Raw genomic sequence first — 26908 nt, forward strand, 5'->3', positions numbered from 1 at the left:
GCTATCGAGTCTCCTAAGGTTCACTTTTTTGTTTTCCTTTTTCCTTTTTTTTTTAAATTTTGCTGCGCTCCGTAGACCAGGCTGGCCTTGAACTCACATAGATCAGCCTCTGCCTCCCGAGCGCTGGGACTAATGGCGGGCGCTTATTTTGTTTTTCAGGACGGGATTTCCCCGTGTAACAACGTTCCTTTGGAGAACTGCACAAACCGGAAGAAGTCCCTGACTCGCTGTTCCCAGCATACGTCGTGCCGCCTCAAAACGTTTCTCTTATTGGAGGAAAATCTGCCTCTCTTACCCTAGCAACAAGAATGCGCGCTGAAAATGGGCGGGACCGAATGTTCCCTTTGGCCAATCGCTTTCCACTTTCCCCAGCCTCTGTTCCTGGGTGGACCAATCAAAAACAGCTAGTGCAGTAGTCTTCCTGAACCTCCGGTCTCGAGCGACTGTCCGGCCCTTCCGGTTTTTTCTGCGCAACATCCGCTAGAATCTGGTAGGGTCAGAGAGCCGGCCTAGTCACTACTGCGCGACTGACGTACTTGTTTCCGGCCCATGGGGCCAGGCTGGGCTTCGCTGCTGCCCACAGCCGGTGCCGGCCAGCCTGCTGCCATGTCAGACACAGACAGCGATGAAGATTCCTCCGGAGGAGGCCCATTTTCTTTAACCGGGTTCCTCTTCGGCAACATCAATGGAGCCGGGCAGCTGGAGGGCGAAAGCGTCTTGGACGATGTGAGGCGTGGGCCTGAGGCGGAGGGGGGTGCGGCTGGGGAGAACCGGAGGCGTGGCGGGCGACTGTTTAGGAATCGGTGAGAGAGGGTGTTTTAGCCCGTTCTCGGGGCGCAGAGCATCCCCTTCTCTTGGGTTTGAGGAGTAGCGGAGAGAGAGGCGAGAGCGAAAGCGCTCTCGAGAGCGCGCGCTCAACTCCGAGGAGAGAGGAGGAGAAAAGGGGAAAACGGCTAAGTGCCTGACACGGACGCCGAGGTGTTTGGTTTGTACTAGGTTCAACTATTATATACCCCACCTGCCTACTTGCCTGGTGGGGTATATAATAGTTGAACCTAGTACAGTTATCTGAACCGTTCCCGTGTGAGATAGTGAAGAAGTCTTGGAACTCTGTTTTCCTGGCTTCCTCCGTTGATCGGGAGTGGCTTCAGAGCCAAGGCTATGAATGGAACCTGTGGAGTTTGGATCGGATCTCTGTGCAATTTAGGTTTCCTGGACATTTTTTGCATGTGATGTCCCTTTGAGCACATTGTGAAGTCATGTTTCAGATGGATTTGTGACTCTGCCATGAACAAGGCAAATTCACCTTTGTGCCAGACCTTCAGGTTTAGTTGTCTTTCGACAAGCATGCTCTCCCTTTTTCAGGAGTGTAAGAAACACCTTGCCGGCCTGGGGGCTTTGGGTCTGGGCAGCCTCATCACTGAACTCACGGCAAATGAAGAACTGACTGCAGTTGAGGGTACCCTGGTAACCGATGAAGGTGAAGTGTGGGCCGTGAGGAGGACCGTGCAGGGCAGGGGAGGAGACTAGCTTTTGTCCACTTACATCTCTGTGGGAATTATCTATGGAAGTGAGAATTCCTTGCTTTTTATTGAGCTGTCTCTTTTCTGTCCTTAGGCTGGATTCAGAGTAGAGAAGATGCTGTGGACTACTCGGACATCAATGAGGTGGCAGAAGATGAAAGCCGAAGATATCAGCAGACGATGGGGAGCTTGCAACCTCTTTGTCACTCGGGTGAGTCTCTCTCTCTCTTTTTTTTTTTAGTGACAGGGTCTCTCTGCATAGCCCTGCCTGCTCTGGAACTCGCTAGGTATACCAGGATGGTCTAGAATGCATAGAGATCCACCTGCTTCTTCCTTTGTGCTGGAATTAAAGGTGTTCCCCACTATGCCTGGCATTCTTTAATGTTGTAGAATTAGTAGTGTAGTGAATTTGCTTCCTGGATAAATCTGTTTGGGCCTCTGATGTCTGTGCTTCATCTTTGTCATTGTTCTTTACTGTCTGTGCATTTGTTTTGTCTGCTATTCCCATTGTCAATTCAGTACAAGTAGTAGGTATTCTCTTTTACCAAACGCAGGCCTTTATTCTCATACTCTTCAGTCTCAAATTGTTGGCTGATAACAAGGGTAATATTTGATCTTTTTTTGTTGCTGTTTTACTTTTTTTTTTAGAGACAGGGTTTCTTAGCTGTGGAGCCAGTCCTGGAACTTGCTCTATAGACCAGACTGGCCTCGAACTCATAGAGATCTGTCTGCCTCTGCCTCCTGAGTGCTGGGATTAAAGGTGTGTGCCACCACTGCCTGGCATCATTTGATCTTTTTAAGCGCCAGTAGGTTTGAGATACTATTAGATGGTCTTCAAAGTTAGTGACCAAAACAAACCCAGTCTTTGTCCTTAAAGAGTTTATAGATTAAGAAGGATTAAGTTTACAGTCTCATGTCAATGATCAACTCATTCCCCTAATACATTTTTTCTTCCTCATAATTTAAAGGTTTCCTCAGCTATATTTTAGAATTAAAATCCCAGAATTGGAACAGGTTTGTTTGTTTTGCCTCTGCCTTCAGAGTGCTAGAGTTAGTCTTTTTTAAATACATTTTTTATTGATATTTATTGAGCTCTACATTTTTCTCTGCTCCCCTCCCTCTGCCCTCCCTCCTTCAGCCCTCCCCCAAGGTCCCCATGCTCCCAATTTACTCTGGAGATCTTGTCTTTTTCTACTTTCTACTTCCCATGTAGATTATATCTATGTAAGTCTCTCTTAGTGTCCGCATTGTTGTCTAAGTTCTCTGGGATTGTGGTTTGTAGGCTGGTTTTCTTTGCTTTATGTTTAAAAACCACCTATGAGTGAGTACATGTGATAATTGTCTTTCTGGGTCTGGGTTATCTCACTCAAAATTATGTTTTCTAGTTCCATCCATTTTCCTGCAAAACTCAAGCTGTCGTTATTTTTTTCTGCTGTGTAGTACTCCATTGTGTAAATGTACCACATTTTCCTTATCCATTCTTTGATTGAGGGGCATATAGGTTGTTTTCAGGTTCTGGCTATGACAAACAAAGCTGCTATAAACATAGTTGAGCACATGTCCTTGTGGCATGAATGAGCATCCTTTGGATATATACCCAAAAGTGGTATTACTGGGTCTTGAGGAAAGTTGTTTCCTAATTTTCTGAGAAATCTCTACGCTGACATCCAGAGGGGCCTGTACCAGCCTGCATTCCCACCAGCAATGCAGAAGTGTTCCCTTTAGCCCACAACCTCTCCAGCATAAGTTGTCATCAGTGTTTTTTATCTTTGCCATTCTTATAGGTGTAAGATGGAATCTCATAGTTGTTTTGATTTGCATTTCTCTGATGACTAAGGATGTTGAACATTTCCTTAAGTGTCTTTCAGCCATTTTAGATTTCTCTGTTGAGAGTTCTCTGTTTAGGTCTGTACTCCATTTTTTTTTAAATATTATTTATTACGTATACAATATTCTGTCTGTGTATATGTCTGCAGGCCAGAAGAGGGCACCAGACCTCATTACAGATGGTTGTGAGCCACCATGTGGTTGCCCGGAATTGAACTCAGAAGCTTTAGAAGAACAGGCAATGCTCTTAACCACTGAGCCATCTCTCCAGCCCTGTACTCCATTTTTTTATTGGATTATGTGATCTTCTGATGTCCAACTTCTTGAGTTTTTTGTATATTTTGGAGATAAGACTTCTGTCTGATGTGGGGCTAGTGAAGATCTTTTCCCATTCTGTAGGCTGTCATTTTGTCTTGTTGACTGTGTCCTTTGCTTTACAGAAGCTTTTCAGTTTCAGGAGTTCCCATTTATTGTTTCTCTTAGTGTCTGTGCTGCTGGGGTTCTATTTAGGAAGTGGTTCCCTGTGCCAATGTGTTCAAGTGTACTTCCCACTTTCTCTTCTATAAGGTTCAGTGTGGCTGCCTTTATGTTGAGGTCTTTGATCCATTTGGACTTGAGTTTTGTGCATGGTGATAGATATGAGTCTATTTTCATTCTTCTACATGTTGATATCCAGTTATGGCAGCACCACTTGTTAAATATGCTTTCTTTTTTCCATTTGATATTTTTTGCTTCTTTATCAAAGATCAGGTGTTCGAAGATGTATGGATTGATATCCGGGTCTTCTATTTGGTTCCATTGGTCCTCCTGTCTGTTCTTATGCCCATACCAGACTGTTTTCAGTACTTGTAGCTCTGTAATAGAGTTTGAAGTCAGGGATTGTGATGCCTCTAAAAGTTCTTTTATTGTACAGGATTGTTTTGTCTATCCTGGGTTTTTTGCTTTTCCACATGAAGTATGAGAAGTACCGTTCTTTCGAGGTCTTTGAAGAAATTTTGCTGGGATTTTGATGGGCATTGTGTTGAATCTGTTAAAATTAGTCTTGTACCATCACATTCTACTTTTATTTTTTTATTTTTAGCCAGGGTCCCATGTAGGCCTCAAAATTAATAAGTAGCTGAGATTAGTTTTGAACTGCTGTTATTCCTGCCTCTGTCTCCCAAGTTCTGGGATTACAGGCATGTTTTATGTTGCTTGACTTGGAAGAGATTTTACTATTTCTCTATTGTATGTTGTTTTTTTTTTAAGACAGGGTTTCTATGTGTAGCCTTGTCTGTCCTGGAACTAGCTCTGTCGACCACACTGTCCTCAAACTCACCCACCTCTCCCTCTCTAGTGTTGAGATTAAAGGGCAAAACATGTATATTTGGATTTAAATTAGTAGGGTGGGAGGCAGAGGAGGTAGGTAGATTTCTGAATTTGAGACTAGCCTTGTCTACATAGAAAGTTTCAGCACAGCCAGAGATACATAGAGAGATCTGGTCTCAATAAAAAAACTCACAAGGATTAATAAGGGTGATTATTATTTTGTGTGTGCATCACAGCACATGTGTAGAGGTCAGAGAACAACTTCATGTAATTGGTTATTTCCTTCCATTTCTTTTTTTTTTAATTATTTACCTTGGTGTTTTGTCTGCATGTATGTGTGAGGGTGTGAGATTTTCGAGTTCCAGACAGTTGTTAGCTGCCATGTGGATGCTGGGAATTGAACCCGGGTCCTCTGGAAGAACAGTCAGTGTTCTTAACCGCTGAGCCATCTCTCCAGCCCCCTTCCTTCCATTTCTACATGGGTCATAGTGATTGAATTCACTCAGGTGGCCAAGCTTGTGCAGAAAACTTCTTTTTCTAATGGGTTGACTTGTTGACTAGGAGGCTCTTTGTTTAGATTTATTTAATTTTATGTATAGTAATGTTTTGTCCTTGTGTGTGTGTTTATGCATTGTCCATAGATGCCAACTGGATGTGCTGAAACTGAAGTTACGGATGGTGTGATCCACCATGTCGGTGCTAGAAATCAAATTCAGGCTGTCTGGAAAGATTAACCAGTGCTCTTAGCCACTGAGTCATCTCTCTAATCCCCCCCTGCTTTAAAAGAGTCCCCCCTTAAAAGAGTCATATCTTTATTATATTTTTTTTTGGTTTTTCGAGACAGGGTTTCTCTGTGGTTTTGGAGCCTGTCCTGGAACTAGCTCTTGTAGACCAGGCTGGTCTCGAACTCACAGAGATCCGCCTGCCTCTGCCTCCCGAGTGCTGGGATTAAAGGCGTGCGCCACCACCACCCGGCTACCCTTTATTATATTTTTTAAATGTGTTTTTATTTTTGTGGGTGTGGGTGTTATGCCTGCATGTGTATATGACACCAGATGTGTGCCTGGTTCCCTTGGAGGTCAGAACATGTCAGATCCCCTGGAACTAGAGTTATGGAAGATTGTGAGCTGCCTTGGTTTTCTGCAAGAACAGTAATTGTAGGGCCTGGAGAGATGGCTCAGAGGTTAAGAGCATGGGCTACCCTTCCAGAAGTTCTGAGTCCAATTCTGAGCAACCTAATCATAAAGCCTTTCATTCCCAAGTGTTGGCATCAGAGTCATGTTCTACCATACTGGCTAATAAGGATGACTGTTGAAAAGGAAAATATGTAGAACCAAAGAATATTTGGGCCATTGAGGTAGTATACGCCTGTAATCCCAATACTTAGGTTGTATGAGACCTTGTATCAAAACATTGAAAACAAAATATGGGGCTGGAGAGGTGACTCAGAGGTTGAGAGGACTAGCTCTTCCAGAGGTCCTGCGTTCAGTTCCCAGCAACCACATGGCAGTTTACAACCATCTATAATGGGGTCCCATGATTTCTTCTGGTGTGCAGATGTACATGCAGACAAATCGCCCATATTCATAAAGCACATAACAAATTTTTAACCAGGTGTGGTGGCACACCTCTAATCCCAGCACTTGGGAAGCAGAGGCAGACAGATCTCTGAGGTCAAGGCTACCAACCTTCGTGGAATAAATTCCAGGACTACACAGAGAAACCCTGTCTGGAAAAACCAAAACAAAATATGTTCAGGACCAACTATTGAGTACTACCAATAGTTTACAAGCACTGAAAAGAATGAACTACTGCCAAAATATATATAGGAAAAGTGTATCAGAGGCTTGGGAACTCTAAGGGAAACCCTTTTTTTTCTTTGTTTTTGTTTTTTTTTTTTAGATTTTTCGAGACAGGGTTTCTCTGTAGCTTTTGGTTCCTGTCCTGGAACTAGCTCTTCTAGACCAGGCTGGCCTCGAACTCACAGAGATCCTCCTGCCTCTGCCTCCTGAGTGCTGGGATTAAAGGCGTGCGCCACCACCGCCCGGCTTTTTGTTTTATTTTTTAATTTTAGAAACTGGGAAAGAATATTCAATTAGGAGATTGAAGAAGGTGGAAACAAAACCCAGTATGATTAGGAAAAGGAGCAGTGGATCAAAAGGATTCACACAATTCCTGAACGTGCTCATACTCCATTTGACTATACCATATCTTTTTTTTAAAATATTTATTTATTTATTATGTATACAATATTCTGACTGTGTGCATGTCTGCAGACCGGAAGAGGGCACCAGACCTCTTTACAGATGGTTGTGAGCCACCATGTGGTTGCTGGGAATTGAACTCAGGACCTTTGGAAGAGCAGGCAATGCTCTTAACCACTGAGCCATCTCTCCAGCCCCCTATACCATATCTTTTTGAAGGCAGAAAGCTACATATTCTATGTATTATTTTTATATTTTGTTGACTATTTGAGATAGATTATATAGCCTGACTGGCCTCAAACTCAGCTACCTATTTCTGCCTTCCAAGTGCTGAGATTAAAGGAGTCTTACACACACACGAACGCACAAACACACACACACAAGATTTTCTGTGTGTTCTTAAATGATGCATAGTATTTCTATGGTGCTTTACATTTTTGAGATTTGAAGGACGCTCAAAGGTATTGTATAGAGCTTTTCATATTGAGATTACTTTTATTTCATCAGATTATGATGAAGATGACTATGATGCTGATTGTGAAGATATTGATTGTAAGTTGATGCCTCCCCCACCTCCACCGCCAGGACCACTGAAGAAAGAGAAGGACCAAGATGGTATTACTGGTGGTAAGTAAAAACTGTTTATTTTCTTTTTTTTTTAACTTTTTTTTTTTATTAAAGATTTCTGTCTCTTCCCCGCCACCGCCTCCCATTTCCCTCCCCCTCCCCCAATGTTTATTTTCTTTTTAGGACTGAGTTTCTATTCATCAAAGCAGGCTTTTTTTGACATGCTTAAGGGTATTTTTATTTATTTTTTTTATTTTTTTTAAATATTTATTTATTTATTATGTATACAACATTCTGTCTGTGTGTATGCCTGCAGTCCAGAAGAGGGCACCAGACCCCATTACAGATGGTTGTGAGCCACCATGTGGTTGCTGGGAATTGAACTCAGGACCTTTGGAAGAGCAGGCAATGCTCTTAACCTCTGAGCCATCTCTCCAGCCCCTATTTTTAAAAAATATTTTAGAAAAGAAAAAAAAATATTTTAGAAAAGGATGGCACTTCTCGAAAAAAAAAAGTCATATAGTGTCAAATACTGATATTGAGTAGAAATTTTCCTTTTAAATGTTCAATAACACACAGTCAAGAAATAATAATTTAATGCAGTGCTTCTCAAATTAGGCTGCCCATCACATTTACGTACTTGATTATTCTGGAGTATTTGATTCAGAAGATCTGGGATAGAGCCCAAGAATTTTTTTTTTTTTTGGATTTTTTGAGACAGGGTTTCTCCGTAGCTTTTTGGTTCCTGTCCTGGAGCTAGCTCTTCTAGACCAGGCTGGCCTCGAACTCGCAGAGATCCGCCTGCCTCTGCCTCCCGAGTGCTGGGATTAAAGGCGTGCGCCACCACCGCCTGGCTGAGCCCAGGAATTTTTGTTAAGAGTTTCCGAAGAATTTTTTTTTTTTTGAGACAGGGTCTTACTATAAAGACCCTCCCTGGAACTCTGTATGATAGGCCAGGTGGCCTTCAAATCTGTAGCAATCCTTCTGTTTCTGCTTTCTTATTGCTGGGATGACATGTGTGAGCTATCAACAGTTTTTGTTCCCCAAGACTTTTTTTGTTTGTTTTGTTTTGTTTATGTTTTTCAAAATGTTTTCTATGTAACAGCCCTGGCTGTCCCAGAACTCACTCTGTAGACCAGACTGGCCTTGAACTCACAGAGATCTGCCTACCTCTGCCACCTGAGTGCTAAGATTAAAGGCATGTGCCACAATCACCCAGCTTCCCAAGACTTTCTGATGCAACTAATTTATATGCTTGTATTTGGAAATTATGGTTTTAAAAACTTTTAATCTGGGCATGGTAGTGTACACCTATATTCCCAGTACTCTGAAGGGAGTAGGATGACTGCTAGTTTGAGGCTAGCTAGGACAATATAACAGAACCCTGTCTCAAATCACACAGTCTTCTGGAATGTAGCATTACTTAGATTTCAAAGACTAATAAGTTCTTGAGTTGTCAGCTCACTATTCTTATCCCTTATAACAGTAATAATGCTATCTTAGGTCAGAAAACAAGAGAGAAACAGCACCTTGATTTTTGGAACAGGGACTTACTGTTTATCCCTGACTGGCCTATAACTCCATGTAAAACAGGTCAGCCTTGAATTCACAGAGATTTACTTGCCTCTGCTTCCTGAGTGCTGGGATCTAAGGAGTATGCCACCATGCCTGGCCCTAATCTTCTATATTTTGAGGCTATATTAATATAAATTCCTCCAGTTGGTGCTCTGACGGTTTCTTTTAGTTTGCAAGGTAAATGTTATCTAACTTTGTGTATGGAATTTATTTTTTTGTTACTCTGTGAGCTTAACAATTCTCCATCTTATAGATCACTGAAATAAACATAACAGGGCCTGATTAATGTGAAGTATTAATATAATTTTGATACTAATCACAATATTGGGCACAGTTTGGTCATTTATGGAAAGTAGTAAATGTAGTAATAGTGTTTGTTTTCTCTCATCATAACCCTAGGGTACCAGGTCCAAGGTGAGTTGGGGATGGTGGGAAATAATAAATTGGATGAGTTTTTTGGGGGCTGCATACTAGTAATCTGGGTGCTTGGGACTATATCCCCTGCCACAGAGCCATGCATATTAGCTTAGAAGGGGTTGTTGGCTGAATTTGAGGAAATGTGTTCACAGTTACATTCCAAAGGGGTCTCTCTTCCTTGTTGCAGTGTCTGAAGATGGAGAAGGCATCATCTTGCCCTCCATCATTGCCCCTTCCTCTTTGGCCTCAGAGAAAGTGGACTTCAGTAGTTCCTCTGACTCAGAATCTGAGATGGGACCTCAGGAAGCAGCACAGGCAGAATCTAAGGATGGAAAGCTGACTCTTCCATTGGCTGGGATTATGCAGCATGATGCCACCAAGTTGTTGCCAAGTGTCACAGAACTTTTTCCAGAATTTAGGCCTGGAAAGGTACTTTGTATGGAGACTATCCATTAGGAAAACTGACTTCTTCCATATTCTAAGTTCTTTTGTTATAATACTGAATTTATAGTGCATGAGATTTAATGACATACTTATTCAATGATAGATAATTATTTGTATAGGAACTTTTTATACTGTATTAAACCATATTTTGAAGTTGTATGTATTCATAGGAAATGTGGCCTGGAATGTCTCAAAAAAACAGTAAATAATTCTATTAGTGGCTAGTAAGGTGGCTCATTGGATAGAGGCACTTGCATGCATGCCTGGGCATCTGGGTTTACTCTTTTGAATCCTGTAAATTGAAGAGAACCAACTCTTGAGACTTGTTCTTTGACTTCACACATGTATTATGGCATGTTTTCCTGCACATGTACACATGCACATACATAAATACATGACTAAACTGGGTGATGATGGCGCACGCCTTTAATCCCAGCATCTGGGAGGCAGAGGCAGGTGGATCTCTGTGAGTTCGAGGCCAGCCTGGTCTACAAGAGCTAGTTCCTGGACAGACTCCAAAGCTACAGAGAAACCCTGTCTCTAAAAAAAAAAAAGCTAAGGATTAGCCAGACATGGTGGTGCATGCCTTTAAACATAGGCCAGGGCAAGTGGATCTCAAGTTTGAGGCCAGCCTGTTCTGCATAGAGAGTTCCAGGTCAAGACTACATAGTGAGACTGTGTCTCAGAAAACAAAAATAAAACAAAGCTAAGGACTGGGAATGTAGCTCATTGATAGTGTAAGTCCTTGGGCTCAAAGCCCAGTAATGCATGAAAAAGAAGGGGAAAAAAAAAGAAATTGTCTTACTAAGGGACAATACTTTTATGGTCTGAACTTAGGACTCCTCGTTTTCTCCCCTGCAATTGAATAGATCACTTGAGTTTTCCAGACACCAAATCTCTGGCATAATGGTATATTCTGTGTTCTAGGTGTTACGCTTTTTACGTCTTTTTGGACCAGGGAAGAATGTCCCATCTGTTTGGAGAAGTGCTCAGAGAAAGAGGAAAAAGAAGCACCGTGAGCTTATACAGGAAGAGCAGATCCAGGAGGAGGAGGAGTGCTCAGTAGAACTAGAAGTCAACCAGAAATCTCTGTGGAGCTATGACTATGCTCCACCTCCACCTCCAGAGCATTGTCTCTCTGATGATGAAGTAGGCAAAGTAGACATGGGGGCATGCAGAAAGCTCTCTAGCTTGTGTCAAAGTTGGAACTAACACTTTAGCATTAATTGATTAATTAATAATTAATTGATAAAGCATTACTAGTCAAGCTTGGTGGCATATGCCTTTAATACCAGCACTTGAGAGGCAGAGGCAGGTGGATCTCTGAGTTCAGGTCAACAAGGCAAGTTTCAGGCCAGTCAGGACTACATAGAGAAACCTTGTCTCGAAAAACCAAAAGAAGGGAGTTCTTCGCTAATTATCAATAATAATTATGAGTTGCACTTGGGAGGTAGAGGCAGGCGGATCTCTGAGTTTGAGGCCAGCCTGGTCTACAGAGTGAGTTTCAGGACAGCCAGGGCTACACTGTCTTGAAAAATCAAAAAAAAATTATGAGTTAAATGTAGTGGTCTCACCTTTCCTATTGTAACAGAAAAATATTTGGTGGGGCAGGGCAGGGTAGATGATGATACTTTGCTAAATATAAAGCTATGACTTGTAGACAGAGTTTGCCATGAAATACCTCTATTTTTTTATATTCTCATTCCAGGTAAAAATTCCTATTCAGGAATCCTTGTGGTTCCTCTAAGTCACCTTATAATTGTTAATTTTCTGTAGTTGTGGGTCATCTGGAATAGGAAAGCCCCACCTCTACATCTTTGACTCTGTTGTAGATCACAATGATGGCTCCTATAGAATCCAAGTTTTCCCAGTCAGCTGGAGACACAGATAAAGTGATGGATACCAAACCAAGAGTGGCAGAATGGCGTTATGGACCTGCTCGGCTGTGGTACGATATGCTAGGTGTCTCTGAAGATGGCAGTGGGTTTGACTATGGCTTCAAAATGAGGAAGACTGAACATGAACCCACAGTAAAATGCAAAATGATGACGGTAAGCAACTCTGGTATATAAGAGAAGAATCAGTGTGCTTAGAGTTATATATATATATATATATATATATATATATATATATATATATATATATAATATATATATATATATATATATAATATATATATATATATATATATTTTTTTTTTTTTTGGTTTTTCGAGACAGTGTTTTGCTGTAGTTTTAGAGCCTGTCCTGGAACTAGCTCTTACAGACCAGGCTGGCCTTGAACTCACAGAGATCCACCTGCCTCTGCCTCCAAAGAGTGCTGGGATTAAAGGCATGCGCCACCATCACCCGGCAAGTTCTATAATTTTCATTAACTTCTCAACTTGGAAGTTCTTGGGTAAAATCTTTATTTAGTAGGTGATTTGCATAATAGGGTATATCATCATGTAACTAAACTTTATTCTATGGATTCTGTTTTGAAATGGGTACAGTTCCAAAGTAGAAGTTGGAGAAGAGACAGATTCTTTTTTTCTTATCAGGTAATTTGCATAAGTAGAGCATCACTTTTTTCTGTGCTAGTGATTGATCCCAGGGTCTTGCACATGCCAGGCAGGTACTCCACCACTGAACTACATTCTCAATCCTTGGTTTTTTGAGACAGGGTCTTATTATGTATACCAGACTGACCTCAAACTTTGAATTCTCCTTTCTGTCTCCCAAGTACTAGGATTGCAGTTATCTGACACTAAGTCTGGCAAAGCACCTCTTGTGATATCTCATGAATCATTTAAGATTTGGATTGGGAACTTTGACCAGTGACTGATTTATTTTTTCTACTTGTACAGAAATTAAGGAAACTTGAGGAAAGCAATAGCATTGATCTTCTGGCAGATGAAAACTTCCTAATGGTGACACAACTGCATTGGGAAGATGATATCATCTGGGATGGCGAAGATGTCAAACACAAAGGAACAAAACCTCAGCGTGCAAGTTTGGCAGGCTGGCTTCCTTCCAGTATGACTAGAAATGCTATGGCCTACAATGTTCAGCAAGGTGCGCTTCTATGCCAGCAGTATCTAGCACACAGTTCTTCATCTCAGTCATTTTAACTAATCCTAGTTATGATCTTATAGGCTGTTGAGGGATAGTGAAATGCTTTAAATCTAATCCCTGATTGTTTTTTTTCTCATGTTTGTTTATAAAGACACTTTATCATTTTATAATTTTTCTCAACCATGAAAACTGTCAAAAAGAAATTCTGATATTGTAGAGATTATCATTATTAACTTTTTGATGTGTTTTCTTTTGTTTGCTGCATGTATCTGGTTGAGTTTAATTAGTTAATGTTGAGATAAGGTCTTGCTCTGTACCAGAAGTTAATCTGGAACTCACTATTTTCCTAATTGAAACTTCCTAAGTACTACTATTATAAGTGTTTGCTGCCATGCCTGATTTGAGTTCAATGTCATACGTACTGTTTTCGTTCCTCTTTTTGGTTTTTGTTTTTCGAGAAAGGGTTTCTCTGTAGCTTTGGAGCCTGTCCTGGAATTCGCTCTGTAGACCAGGCTGGCCTCAAACTCAAAGAGATCTACCGGACTCTTGTCTTCTAAGTACTATGGTGGTGGCGTTCTCATTGGAGAATATCTTATATTTCAGGCTGGCCTCAGGTTTTTTTTTTGTGTGTTATTTTCGAGACAGGGTTTCTCTGTAGCTTTGGAACCTGTCCTGGAACTAGCTCTTGTAGACTAGGCTGGTCTTGAACTCACAGAGATCTGCCTGCCTCTGCCTCCCAAGTGCTGGGATTAAAGGCGTGCACCACAACCACCCGCTTAGCCTCAGATTTGCTTCAATCTTCCTGCTTCAGTCTCACAAGTGCTGGGATTACATGTGTAAACCACTACACCCATGCTATACTGTGGTTTTTCTCTTGCTTTTTTGTTTATTGAGACAGGTTCTCATTTTGTAGTCCTGGTTGATCTGGAACTTTTTTTTAAAATATTTATTTATCTATTATGTATACAATATTCTGTCTGTGTGCATGTCTGCAGGCCAGAAGAGGGAACCAGACCTCCCTACATATGGTTGTGAGCCACCATGTGGTTGCCGGGAACTGAACTCAGGACCCTTGGAAGAGCAGGCAGTGCTCTTAACCACTGAGCCATCTCTCCAGCCCCCGGTCTGGAACTTTTTATGTGTAGAACAGACTGGCCTACATTTATAAAGATATGCCTGCCATTGCCTCCCAAGTATTGGGATTAAAGGTGTATGCCACCATGCCTTGTTGATTTCTTAGCATAATTTTATGTGTAAGTTTTCAAAGTTGTTCATATAAATGTTTAAACTCACAGAAACTATTCACTATTTATTGAATCTTTAAATAAAAAAATGGTTTTAAACATTTTTATCTTATCTATGTCAGAGCCATCAGTTAGACTTCAAAGAATCTTTAAATAAGTCCTTGGCGATCTCTAAAATTGTTCTTGGTGATCTTGGTAACCCTTTAACCAACCATGAGGATGGGGACATATTAAAAATTTGCCTTGACTAATTGACTCTTTGAGGCAGGGTTTCATTTATTATTTGTTTGTTTGTTTGTTTGTTCATTCGTTTATTTATTTACCTATTGGTTTTTCGAGACAAGGTTTCTCTGCGTAACAGTCCTAACTGTCCTGGAACTAGGTCTTGTAGACCAGGCTGGCCTCAAACTCACAGAGATCCACATGCCCCTGCCTCCCGAGTGCTGGGATTAAAGGCATGTGCCACTACCGCCCGGCAAGGCAGAATTTCATGTTATGGCCCTGGCTGGCCTACTACTTGTCATGTGTGTAGTCCAGGCTTGCCTTGAATTTGAATTAATCCTTTTGCCTTAGCACCTTGAGTACTGTGATTAGAAGTTAATGCCAGGAAGCATTTAATATGGAAAGAAAAAAAGATGCAGAACAGCATATTTAAGTATTCCATTTGTAAAAATGAAAAACAACTGTATAAACAAAAATCTTACTAAAAGAAAATATACTAAAGATTTTGCAGTGGTTATTTCTAGTTTTTTTATTTCTCTTTAAGCCATTCTGTATTTTCCACATTTTCTTAGTTACCTTGGATTCATTTCACAATTCAGGCCACGCCACCATAGATTTTTTCTTAAAGTCTTACAGTATATAGCTCATGCTGGCCTAGAATTCAGTATTCTCAGACCCTACCTCTTGAGTGCTAGATTATACATATGTACCACCACTCCCAACTCAAAAATGTCTTAAATTTTTTTGGCTTTTTCAAGACAGAGTTTCTCTGTGTAGCATTTGCTATCTTGGCACTGGCAACTAGCTCTGAAGACCAGGCTGGACTTGAACTTAGAAATCCATCTGCCTCTGCCCCATAAATGCTGGGATTAAAGGCATGATCCACCACTACCTGGCAAAAAAATGCCTTAATTTTAAAAATCTTATGGAAAGATTTTTCTCTTCAATTCTAGGTAAATATGTTATTAGTTGCATAGTTTTTCTTTTGAAGTTTTGGTTTTTTGGGACAGAGTCTTACTGTGTAGCCCTGGCTGGCCTCCACTTATCCCTGCCTCCCAAGTGCTGAGATTAAAGGAGAGTACCACCATACCCAACTCAGTTACATAATATTTTTGATGCAAGATCTCGGTGTGTAGTCAATCAGGCCTCAAGCTCACTATCTTTTTTTAATATTTATTTATTTATCATGTATACAATATTCTGTTGGCGTGTATGCCTGAAGGCCAGAAGAGGGCACCAGACCTCATTACAGATGGTTGTGAGCCACCATGTGGTTTCTGGGAATTGGACTCAGGACCTTTGGAAGAGCAGGCAATTCCAATGCTCTTAACCCCTGAGCCATCTCTCCAGCCCCCAAGCTCACTATCTTTCTCTCATCTTCCCAAGCTTATAATGTTCTTATTTTATACATAATGTTCTTAGAAGTCCATTTTTCTTACTTACCAAAAATTGCTTTGTTAACATAGTTAAATACCAATATTTATATATACCTATATGCCAATATGTATATATAGTTTACTGATAAGGGGTTTCACTATGTAGCTGTGGCTTTCCTGGAATTCACTCTGTAGACCACACTGACCCAAAAGTTTTTTTTTAAATATTTATTTATTATGTATACAATATTCTGTCTGTGTGTATGCCTGCAGGACAGAAGAGGGCACCAGACCCCATTACAGATGGTTGTGAGCCACCATGTGGTTGCTGGGAATTGAACTCAGGACCTCTGGAAGAGCAGCCAGTGCTCTTAACCTCTGAGCCATCTCTCCAGTCCCCCTGACCCAGAACTTATAGAAATCTGCCTGCCTCTGCCTCTAGAGTGCTGGGATTAAAGATGTGTGCTACCACCTCCAAGCTCATTATAATTTTTTATTTAATTTGTTTATTTTTTTATGTGCATTTACTGCAGTTATGTCTGTGTGGGGGTATCAGATCTCCTCAAACTGGAGGTACAGTGGTAAGCTACCATGTGGGGCTGGAAATTGAACCTGGCTCCTCTGAGGAGCCACTGCTCTTGACCATTGAGCCATCTCCAGCCCTTCACCATAATTATTTAGTTAGTCCCTTAGTAAGTGGGCTGCTTAAGTTTTAACTATTATGAACAATATTGCAGTGAACATTTTGTCAGCAGTAGTTTCTGTCAAAGTGAGATGTACATGATATCTAGTAGGTTCCTTTTGAATAGCTGTATGAGTACCTACACTAATATTTGTTCTTTTTCTATTTGCTAGAATCGTGACTAAAAGGAATATTAATGTTTTGTTTGTTACTGTTTTCTCCTTGTTTTGGCCAGGTTTTGCAGCCACACTAGATGATGATAAACCTTGGTATTCCATTTTCCCCATTGATAATGAAGATCTGGTATATGGACGTTGGGAGGACAATATCATTTGGGATGCCCAAGCCATGCCCCGGATTTTGGAGCCTCCTGTTTTGACACTTGATCCCAATGATGAGAACTTGATTTTGGGTATGTTGATGGCAGAAGCCAGTGTTGTTTATCTTTGACATCTTGCTATTAATGTCAAAAGGCAAAAGGATACCAAAAAGGTTAGAGAGGCCAAAAACTAGAAACTTTTTTTTATTAATTAAATGTATTCATATATTTTATCATGACTGCAGTTTCCCCTCCTTTTCCTCCCTTTCCCTCCCCTCCAAACTAAAATCTTTTAGGTAATGATTTTTTTAAAAACGTTATAGGGGTTTCAAGATGGCTCAGAGGTTAAGCGTATTGACTGCTCTTCCAGAGATCCCAAGTTCAATTCCCAGAAACCACATGTTGGCTCACAACCATCTATAATGACATCTAATGCCGGGCGGTGGTGGCGCACGCCTTTAATCCCAGCACTTGGGAGGCAGAGGCAGGTGAATCTCTGTGAGTTCGAGACCAGCCTGGTCTACAAGAGCTAGTTCCAGGACAGGCTCCAAAACCACAGAGAAACCCTGTCTCGAAAAACCAAAAAAAAAAAAAAAAGATCAGATATGTAAACTGGGCTTGGTGGTACATGCTGTTAATCCCAGCATGGGAGGCAGAGGCAGGTAGATCTATGAGTTTGAGGCCAGCCTGGTCTACAAAGTGAGTTTCAAAGGATCTATGGCGTTAGAGGCCAGCCTGGTCTACAAGAGCTAGTTCCAGGACAGGCACCAAAAGCTACAGAGAAACCCTGTCTCGAAAACCCCCCCCAAAAAAATATATCCTTTAAACCAGAGCACTGCCCATGACTTGTTTGCCTTGCAGCAGCAAGGGCTACACAGAGAAACCCTGTCTCAAAGAAAAAAAAAATCACGCATGTAGTTGAGTGAATAACAATAACCTGGAAATAGAGTGAGAGATCCACTTAGAAACTCATAATATCCATGGGAAATAGGAATTTTTGTTGAACCTGGTGGCATGTGTTCCAACTACTTGAGAGGCCAAGGAAAGAAGACTGTAAGTTCAAGGATTTTATAGGCAACAGAATATGTTCCAGAGCAGGTTTGTCAACTTAGTGAGATCCTATTTAAAAATAATGCAAAAGGAGGTCTAGAGGGCTGGAGATGTAGTTCAGTGGTAGTCTTTGCCTAACTTGTGTTAAACCTTAGTTTCAATCCTTAGTACTACATAGAGCGGTGGGGAAGAGGTGGGAGGGTTGAAAAAAAGGAGAAAGGGAAGAGGAGGAAAGAAAGAAAATGAGCATTTAGGGATAGCAATTCCAAAGTTTTTTGGTTACATTCTCAGAGATCCCTGATGAGAAGGAAGAAGCTACTTCTAATTCTCCTTCCAAGGAGAATAAGAAAGAATCATCTCTGAAGAAGAGTCGAATTCTCTTAGGAAAAACAGGAGTCATCAAGGAAGAACCACAGCAGGTTTGTGGAAAGAAAAGAACTTGGTATTTAGAAGAACAAAGAAAGATAATAGGAAAGAGTTGTCTGACCGAAGCTTATTTGATCTATCATTAGAACATGTCTCAGCCAGAAGTGAAAGATCCATGGAATCTCTCCAATGATGAATATTACTATCCCAAACAACAGGGTCTTCGAGGTACTTTCGGAGGGAATATTATCCAGGTACAAATAGCTGCTTTGTTTTGATGGAGGATGTGGGTAAATCTTGCCTAGGAAGGAGTTAGTGTTTATCTCTAACTCTCCTGTTTCCTGTTTAGCATTCAATTCCAGCAGTAGAATTACGGCAACCCTTCTTTCCCACCCATATGGGACCCATCAAACTCCGGCAGTTCCATCGACCACCTCTAAAAAAGTACTCCTTTGGGGCACTATCGCAGCCAGGTCCACACTCAGTCCAGCCCTTGCTGAAGCACATCAAAAAGAAGGCAAAGGTATAATTGAATCTTGATTAGAAAAAAATGTTCTGTAAGATAATTGGAGTACAGATTGGGAGACTATACTGGATATTAGATTATATTAGAGAATTGTTTATTTTCTCAGGTGTGATACAATTTTATTTTGGTTATTCAGGAAGATATCTTTATTCTTAGAAAATAAATATGAATATACTTAAGGCTAAAATATTGCAGCTTTCAAAATTGGTTTACTAAAATCTATAGAAAATTTGCAGATAAATAGTGAAAATGTTTAAGTAGTGAGATTAAGAATGTTGAGCGTACTATTCTTTCAATTTTAGTGATATGTTTGAAAGTTTTCACAATAAAATAGAAAAAAATGACATGGTAAAGAATGTTTTGGTATTGTCTCAGATTGAATGATATCAATGTGTATAGTTTATCTTCTTGTTGCAAATAGGCTATATTGTCTTTATTCTGGACAGATGAGAGAGCAGGAGAGGCAAGCCTCTGGTGGTGGAGAGATGTTTTTTATGCGCACCCCTCAGGACCTCACAGGCAAAGATGGAGACCTTATTCTTGCAGAATACAGTGAGGAAAATGGACCGTTAATGATGCAAGTTGGCATGGCAACCAAGATAAAAAACTACTATAAACGGGTGAGTCTGTGGTCAAAGAAGTGTGTATGTGTGTGTTAAAAAATTTATTTACATTTATGTGTATGAGTGTTTTACTGCATGTATGTATGTGCACCATATGTGTATCTAGTGGCTGAGGGTGCCAGAAAAGCACGTTGGAATCTTTGGAATTGGAAATTTGGATGGTTACCATGAGTGCTAAGAACCAAACTTGGGTCCTCTGTAAGAGCAAAAAGTGCTTTTTTTGGTTTTTCAAGACAAGGTTTCTCTGTGTAGCTTTGGAACCTGTCCTAGAACTCACAGTGTAGACCAGGCTGGCCTGGAACTCACAGAGATCTGCCTTCCTCTGCCTCCTGGTGCCACCACCGCCTGGGTTAAACAGCAAGTGCTCTTAACCATGAAGCCATCTCTCCAGTTCCTGAAATGTTTGTTATTAATACAACTATAATTTGGTATGTATTGGTAATCTGTGAAAATCTTTATGTCATATACATTTCTTGGGAAAAAAGGAGTGGTGTCTCTTGCTATTGGCAAATGCTATGCTTATGGAAGATTACATGTGCATTTATTGGTATTATTCTGTGAGTCTAACTTAGTTTGCTATGTTTCTCCTAGAAACCTGGAAAAGATCCTGGCGCCCCAGATTGCAAATATGGAGAAACTGTTTATTGCCATACATCTCCTTTCCTGGGTTCTCTTCATCCTGGACAATTACTGCAGGTGAAGAATTATTTCCTGTCTTATATTCTCTCCTAAGGAAATTGGCAGACGAAGAGCAAGTTTGTCCAGAAAGAGACAATTTTGGTTGATTGAGGTACTGTTTGTGTATAGGTATAAGGTAGAATAATCAATTGGGTTTGGTGGGTGTGGTGGTGCATACCATTATTCTCAGCTTTTGGGAAGCCTGGTCTACATACTGAGTTCCAGGTCAGCCAGGGCTATGTAGTAAGACCCTATCTCAAAAAAGGCAAAATCTAGAAAGATGGTTCAGCATCTAAGAACACTGGCTGCTCTTCCACAGGACTTAGTTTGATTCTCTGACACCTACATGGCAGCTCAAACATCTGTAACTCTACTTCCCGGGTATCTGAACCCTCTTTTAACCTCCTTGTGCACTTCATGCATCTGGTGCACAGACATAGATGAGGGCAAAACACGTACATTTTTATAAATAAATATTAAATAATTAAACATAAAAGATTAGTATAATACACTGGACATGGAGGGCAGGAAGATCAGGAGTTCAAAGACATCCTTGACTATGTTGTAAGTTTGAGTCTGATAAACCAGCAAAACAAAAAGATTAGTTTAATTTAAAATTTGAGACAAACTTTTTAAAAAATAATTCTTTTTTAGATTTTTTTTAGGCTGAACTTAGAACAGTGAGCATTTTTTGTTGTTTGATTTATGCTTTTGTTTTATGAGTTGTGTGTGTGTATTTTTTGAGCTAGGATCTTAATCTATAGCAGAGACTGACCTGAAACTTACTGTATAGCCTAGACTGGTCTCAAACTTTGGGGCAATCCTTAGCCTTATGAGTGCTGAGATTGCAAATATGAACTGATAAAACACAGCTTTTTGAAAATACACAGTGGCCATTAGTGGTGGTGGTGATGCATACATTTAATTCCAACAGAAGGGTGATGGATCTCTGTGAGTTTGTGGTCATCATGGTCTACATAGTGAGTTCTGGGACAGCCAGAGATACATAGTGATACCTGGTCTCAAAAAAAAAATTGAAATAGGGCCGGAGAGAAAGAAGGCTCGGCAGTTAAGAACACTGATGCTCTTCCGTAGGACCTGGGTTCAATTCCTAACACCCACATGGCAGCTTACAACTGTTTGAAAATGCAGTTCTACAGGATCTGACACCTTCACACCAATGCACATAAAATAAAGTTAAATAAATCATTTTAAAATTTTTTAAATTTTGAAATAAAGTAAAAATATAAAAATACCCCCTGGTAGCTGGGTGTGGGTGGTGCCAGCTTGCAATCCCTGTACTAGGAAAGCACAAGCCAGAGGCTCACAAGTTTAAGGCTAGCCTGGACTATAAAGTAAACCGAAAACACTGGGAAGTATATCTAGAATTAATGTAGGTTATGAGTGTTTTAAATTTTTGTATAAAATTAGTATATTTGAGGGACTAGAAATATAAGCTTAGTGGTAGAGCACTTACCTAATATGTTCAAGGCCCTAACTTTGTGTCTAGTTTGCAAAATAGTGGTGCATTTTGATGATAATTAATCGTGGCCATCGTGAATACTGAACCGTACTTGAATGTTACAGTCTCGCCAGAAGGAAATGCTATGTTTTGTTTTTGTGTGTGTGTATGCTTTCTTCTGAAGGTTTTAGTGAGTTCCCTCTGGCAGTAGCTTTTAGATTCTTTTCTTTTTTTTTCAAGACAGGTTTTCTCTGTAGCTTTGGAGCCTGTCCTGGAACTAGCTCTTGTAGACCAGGCTGGCCTCAACTCTCAGAGATCTGCCTGCCTTAGCCTCCTGAGTGTTGGGATTAAAGGCGTGTGCTGCCACCACCGCCCAGCTGGCAGTAGCTTTTTAAAAAGAATTATGAAGGTCCACAAATGGTTTGGGACTCATCTCCAGAACTGCCTATCTTTTTATTCTCTCTCATTTCTTGAGCTGATTTTTTCCTTTTTTCTCTCTTTCTTTTTTAGATAGGGACTTAATCTGTAGTCTAGAAGTGACTTGGAATTTGGTACATAGACAAGTTTGGCCTTGAATTGTAGCAACCCTCCTGGTTCTGTCTTCCAAGTGCTAGGATTGCAGGTGTGTGACACAGCGTCCATAGCAATCTTAAGCATTCCTTTATTATTGTATCTTTATTTATTCCACTGTCACTCTTGCTAACTTTTCTATACCTGCAAAGTTTTTTAAAAGAATCGTTTTCTTCTAAGTTTGTGGGGCAGATAGTGCTAGAGGTAGTGCCAGGGCCTTGTGTATGCAAGTCTGAGTTCAGTCTGGTAAACTGAGCCATATCCTTAGCCCTCTTCACCAGATTCTGATTATTGTTGGCTTTCTTTGAGGTTTCTTGGTGGTGGTTTTCAGCCATCCCATCTTCTTCCATTTTTTGTGATTACTTTTATAGTTTCTTTTTTATACTGTGTGTGTGTGTGTGTGTGTGTGTGTGTTTGTGTTAGGGAGGTTGAAGGGCAATTGCAGGAGTCAGGTTTAAGTTTGATGGCTAACATTCTTACCTACCAAGACATCTCAATGGCTCTAGGTTTTGGTTTTTTTTTCTTTGATATAGGATTTATATGTAGTACAAACTGGCCTTGATCTCCTGTTCCACCACTTCCCAAGTGTTGGAATTGTAGTTGTGTACCATCATGCCCAACTTTTTGTAGTCCATGTTTGTGTGACTCTGTGTGTGTGTGTGTGTGTGTGTGTGTGTGTGAGAGAGAGAGAGAGATATTGAGATCACATTCACATGAGTGTGTGGATAAATGTACATGCAGAGGTCAGAGTAGGATATTTCACTTTTGTGGTCCTAGTAGTCTTTGAGGGACTCTCAAACTTCCATCTAAAACTTCATAAGCCATATTTCCATCAACTGCACTGTTCTCAGCATTATCTTAGAAGTTTTCATAGAACAGATGATTAAACTCTGAGCACTCAATGGCTTTTTCATTCCAACATTCCAGACTCCTTTTAAGATCCTCCAAAAACACAGTCAGATATATCACAGCAATATTGATGGTCCTGGTACCAATTTTTCTGTCTGAGGATTTCTATTGCTGTGATAAAGCACTATGACACACCAGAATTTACATGCAAGTTGTCTTTTACTTCATATTTACTTCATAACACATGTGTCGACCTATTTACGCATACACTACATTAAAAATTTAACTAAATTTTTAAAAAATTTACTATCTTCTGTAATTCTTCCTATAGTGAACACTTAGAACTTAATTACTCAGCCAGGCAGTGGTGGCACAAGCCTTTAATTCCAGCACTCGGGAGGCAGAGGCAGGCAGATCTCTGTGAGTTCAAGGCCTTCCTGGTCTACAAAGCAAGTTCTAGGACAGCTAGCACAGAGAAACTTTGTCTCAATTAAAAAAAAAAGATTTAATTTCTCAACTGGGTGGTGGTGGTGGCACATGTCTTTAATCCTAGCACACAGAACACAGAGGCAGGAGGATCTCTGAGTTCAAGACCAGCTTGGTCTACAGAGTGAGTTCCAGGACAACCAGGGCCGTTACGCAGAGAAACCATGTGTCTCTACTCCTCCCCAACAAAAGAATTTAATTTCTCCATCAATGTGATGAAAGTCTTCCTTTTTTATTAATAGGATTTTTATTTCTTTAATTTTTTTTTCAAGATAGGGTTTTACTGTATAGCCCTGGCTGTCTTGTAACTCACTCTAGACCAGGCTGGTCTGGAACTCAGAGATCCTCTTGAGTGCTAGGAATGAAAGCATGGTCCCTCAACCGTCTGACATTATCGTTATCAGGATTTTTTTTTAAATATTTATTTATTTATTATGTATACAATATTCTGTCTGCGTGTATGCCTGCAGGCCAGAAGAGGGCACCAGACCTCATTACAGATGGTTGTGAGCCACCGTGTGGTTGCTGGGAATTGAACTCAGGGCCTTTGGAAGAGCAGGCAATGCTCTTAACCTCTGAGCCATCTCTCCAGCCCCCCGTTATCAAGACTTAAAAAAAATTATTTTTATTTTTTCTGTGCAGTGTCGTTGTATCTGTGTAAGAGTGTCAGATCCCCTGGAACTAGAGTTACAGACATTTATGAGCTACCGTATTGGTGCTGGGAATTGAACTCGGGTCCCCTGGAAGAGCAGCAAGTGCTGTTAACCACTGAGCCATCTCCAGCCCCCATTATTAGGATATTTAAACAATTTATTTTTATTATTTGTGTGTTCGCACATGTGAGTTCACCTGTGGAGGCAAAAGAGGGTGTGTTTGATGATGTGTGTATAAAGTTATATGTATATCTTAGCTGTCAGATGTGGTGCTAAAATTAGAACTTCAGGCTGGGCAGTGGTGGCATACACCTTTAATCCCAGCACTCGGGAGGCAGAGACAGGCGGATGGATCTCTGAGTTCGAGGCCAGCCTGGTCTACAAGAGCTAGTTCCAGGACAGGCTCCAAAGCTACAGAGAAACCATGTATCGAAAAAGAAAAAAGAAAAAAATTAGAACTTCAGATCTCATAATAGAACAGCAAGTACCTTTAACTGCTTAGCCATCTCACCAGCTCTCTTTTTTTTTTTTGGTGGTGGTAGGGAATACTTTACTGATTCAAAGCTTATAATAGTTGATCTCTATCTGGCTTCTACTTCCACCTCAAATATTTCTGTCCAACTACTCTTGTGGTTCTGTTTATTTTGCCCTCTTCGAATACTTTGCTCCATCATTTTTGTTTTATTTTTCAATAATTAGCTAACATATTCAAAAATATTCTGAAGCCAGGCCTGATGGTAGAATACCTGTAATCCTAGTACTCAACAATCTAAGTGATATAGGAGAATTGCCTTGTTTTTGAGACATCCCTGGTCTTCTGTAAGACCTCGCCCCCCTAAATTGTTTGTCCTCACCTCTTGTGTATGAGACTGTAGGGTAGAAGTGTATACTATATTAATTTTTTTAAATATTTATTTATTTATTATGTATACAATATTCTGTTTGTGTGTATGCCTACAGGCCAGAAGAGGGCACCAGACCCCATTACAGATGGTTGTGAGCCACTATGTGGTTGCTGAGAATTGAACTCAGGACCTTTGGAAGAGCAGACAATGCCCTTAACCTCTGAGCCATCTCTCCAGCCCTACTATATTAATTTATAAAGCTCTTCATAACAGTCCTATGAAGTATAGGTATTTTAGGTATCCTACATTTTGTAGCTGAGGAAACTTAAGCTTAGAAACTTTGACTTGTGTGTCTTCATACAGTGACTGGAAAAGGCTGTTTCTTCTTTATCTAAACCACATACTTTCATTTCTTTTTTTTTTTGAGTCAAGTCTCTCTCATAGCCTGTGTCGCCTTCAAACTTGCTAAGTGGCCAAGGATGGCCTTGAACTCCTGATCCTCTTGTCTCTACTTTCCAAGTACTAGGATTGTAGGTATGTGTTATAACACTTTTTCCTCCAATGTGTGTGTGATTATATGCAAGTGTGGAAGTCAGAGACAGAGGTCAATATTGGTTCTTTCTGTATTACTCACTGCCTTATTTTTTGAGATAGCATCTCTCATAGATCCTGGAATTCATAGTTTTACCTAGACTGGTTGGCTAGCAGGCTCCTAGAATCTTGTCTCTACTATTTTCACCCTATCACCACTAGGATTATAGGCCTATAACTCTGTGCTTTGATTTTTATGTGAGTACTGGGGAGCCAAACTCAGGTTCTCATGCTTCTACAACAAGCACTTTGCCTGCTGAACCATCTTCCAGCCCCACTTTTTTTTTCTTTTTGTGGGGAGGAGTTTCTCATGCAACCAAACTAACTTCAAATTCACTATGTAATCAAGGCTGACCTTAAATTCTTAATCTTCCTACTTTTTCTAATTAAGGCTGGCATTAAAGGAATATGGTACTATGCTTTGCTCTAACTCAATTCGTTTTGAATGTCAATCTCATGCCATTGCTCAGGCTGGCCTCGAACTTGTCCTGATCCTCATGCTTCAGCCTCCTGAATGCTGTAATTACAAGCATTCACTGCCATTCCTGGCTCTGTTTTTAAAGTTTTTCTTTCTTTTTTGTCTGTTAAGTTCTAAAGGACAGTGGGTAGAAAAAATAATCTCAGCCAGGTGGCAAAGGCTTTTAAATCCCAGTACTCAGGAGGCAGATACAGGCAAATCTTTGAGTTGAGGACCAGTCCGGTCTACAGAGAGAGTTCCAAGACAATTAAGGCTACACAGAGAAGCCCTGTCTCAAAAAACCAAAATAATAATAATCTTGTTTGATATTCCATATCATTTGCTTTTTTTATTGTATAGACTTTAGATCTAATGAATATAAATAGTAAGTTTTAGTTTTTTCAGTAGTTGGCTAAATTTTCTAGGGTTTCTTTGTAAATAACTTTTGTGCTTTATTTTCATTAGGCATTTGAGAACAATCTTTTTCGTGCTCCAATTTATCTTCATAAGATGCCAGAGAGTGACTTCTTGATCATTCGAACAAGGCAGGGTTACTATATTCGAGAATTAGTGGACATTTTTGTGGTGGGCCAGCAGTGTCCCTTGTTTGAAGTGCCTGGTCCTAACTCCAAAAGGGCGAATACACACATCCGAGACTTTCTGCAGGTAAGGTGGGAGTTGGGTAAGATGCATGTGGTAATAGAAAGATGAAAACATATCTGGGCTTAGTTGGGGAAGGGAACCTGGTGAGGATTTTTATCCTTTCTTTATGTAATAAGAATGTATTTGACTTACTGGACAGGTTTTTATTTACCGGCTCTTTTGGAAGAGTAAAGATAGGCCACGGCGGATCAGGATGGAAGATATAAAGAAAGCCTTTCCTTCACATTCAGAAAGCAGCATCCGGAAGAGGCTAAAGCTCTGTGCCGACTTCAAACGTACAGGTCATCAGTTGTGACTACTTGTCTTCTCTGTGATACTCTCATAATCC

At 40.5% G+C, this 26908-nt stretch overlaps 1 protein-coding gene across 2 annotated transcripts in view; it reads left to right on the forward strand.

Annotated features, from left to right (window-relative positions):
• Positions 1-504: 504 nt before the first annotated feature.
• LOC121443312 (transcription initiation factor TFIID subunit 1-like) overlaps positions 505-26908 on the forward strand; it is a 73185-nt gene continuing 46781 nt past the window's right edge. For both annotated transcript variants that reach the window (XM_041645019.1, XM_041645020.1), the window contains exons 1-16: positions 505-726; positions 1366-1480; positions 1618-1734; positions 7370-7489; positions 9609-9850; positions 10793-11014; positions 11698-11916; positions 12711-12918; positions 16678-16854; positions 18103-18230; positions 18324-18431; positions 18527-18700; positions 19150-19323; positions 19918-20022; positions 26383-26583; positions 26720-26861. In XM_041645019.1, coding sequence (XP_041500953.1) covers positions 550-726; positions 1366-1480; positions 1618-1734; positions 7370-7489; positions 9609-9850; positions 10793-11014; positions 11698-11916; positions 12711-12918; positions 16678-16854; positions 18103-18230; positions 18324-18431; positions 18527-18700; positions 19150-19323; positions 19918-20022; positions 26383-26583; positions 26720-26861 — 2629 coding nt within the window. In that variant the 5' untranslated portion in view covers positions 505-549. The remainder of the gene's footprint in view (positions 727-1365; positions 1481-1617; positions 1735-7369; positions 7490-9608; positions 9851-10792; positions 11015-11697; positions 11917-12710; positions 12919-16677; positions 16855-18102; positions 18231-18323; positions 18432-18526; positions 18701-19149; positions 19324-19917; positions 20023-26382; positions 26584-26719; positions 26862-26908) is intronic.

This window comes from Microtus oregoni, unplaced genomic scaffold (genome assembly GCF_018167655.1).
Source record: "Microtus oregoni isolate MIOR12 unplaced genomic scaffold, Mior012 000104F_ref0000108, whole genome shotgun sequence".
In the NCBI taxonomy this organism is placed as follows: Eukaryota; Metazoa; Chordata; class Mammalia; order Rodentia; family Cricetidae; genus Microtus; species Microtus oregoni.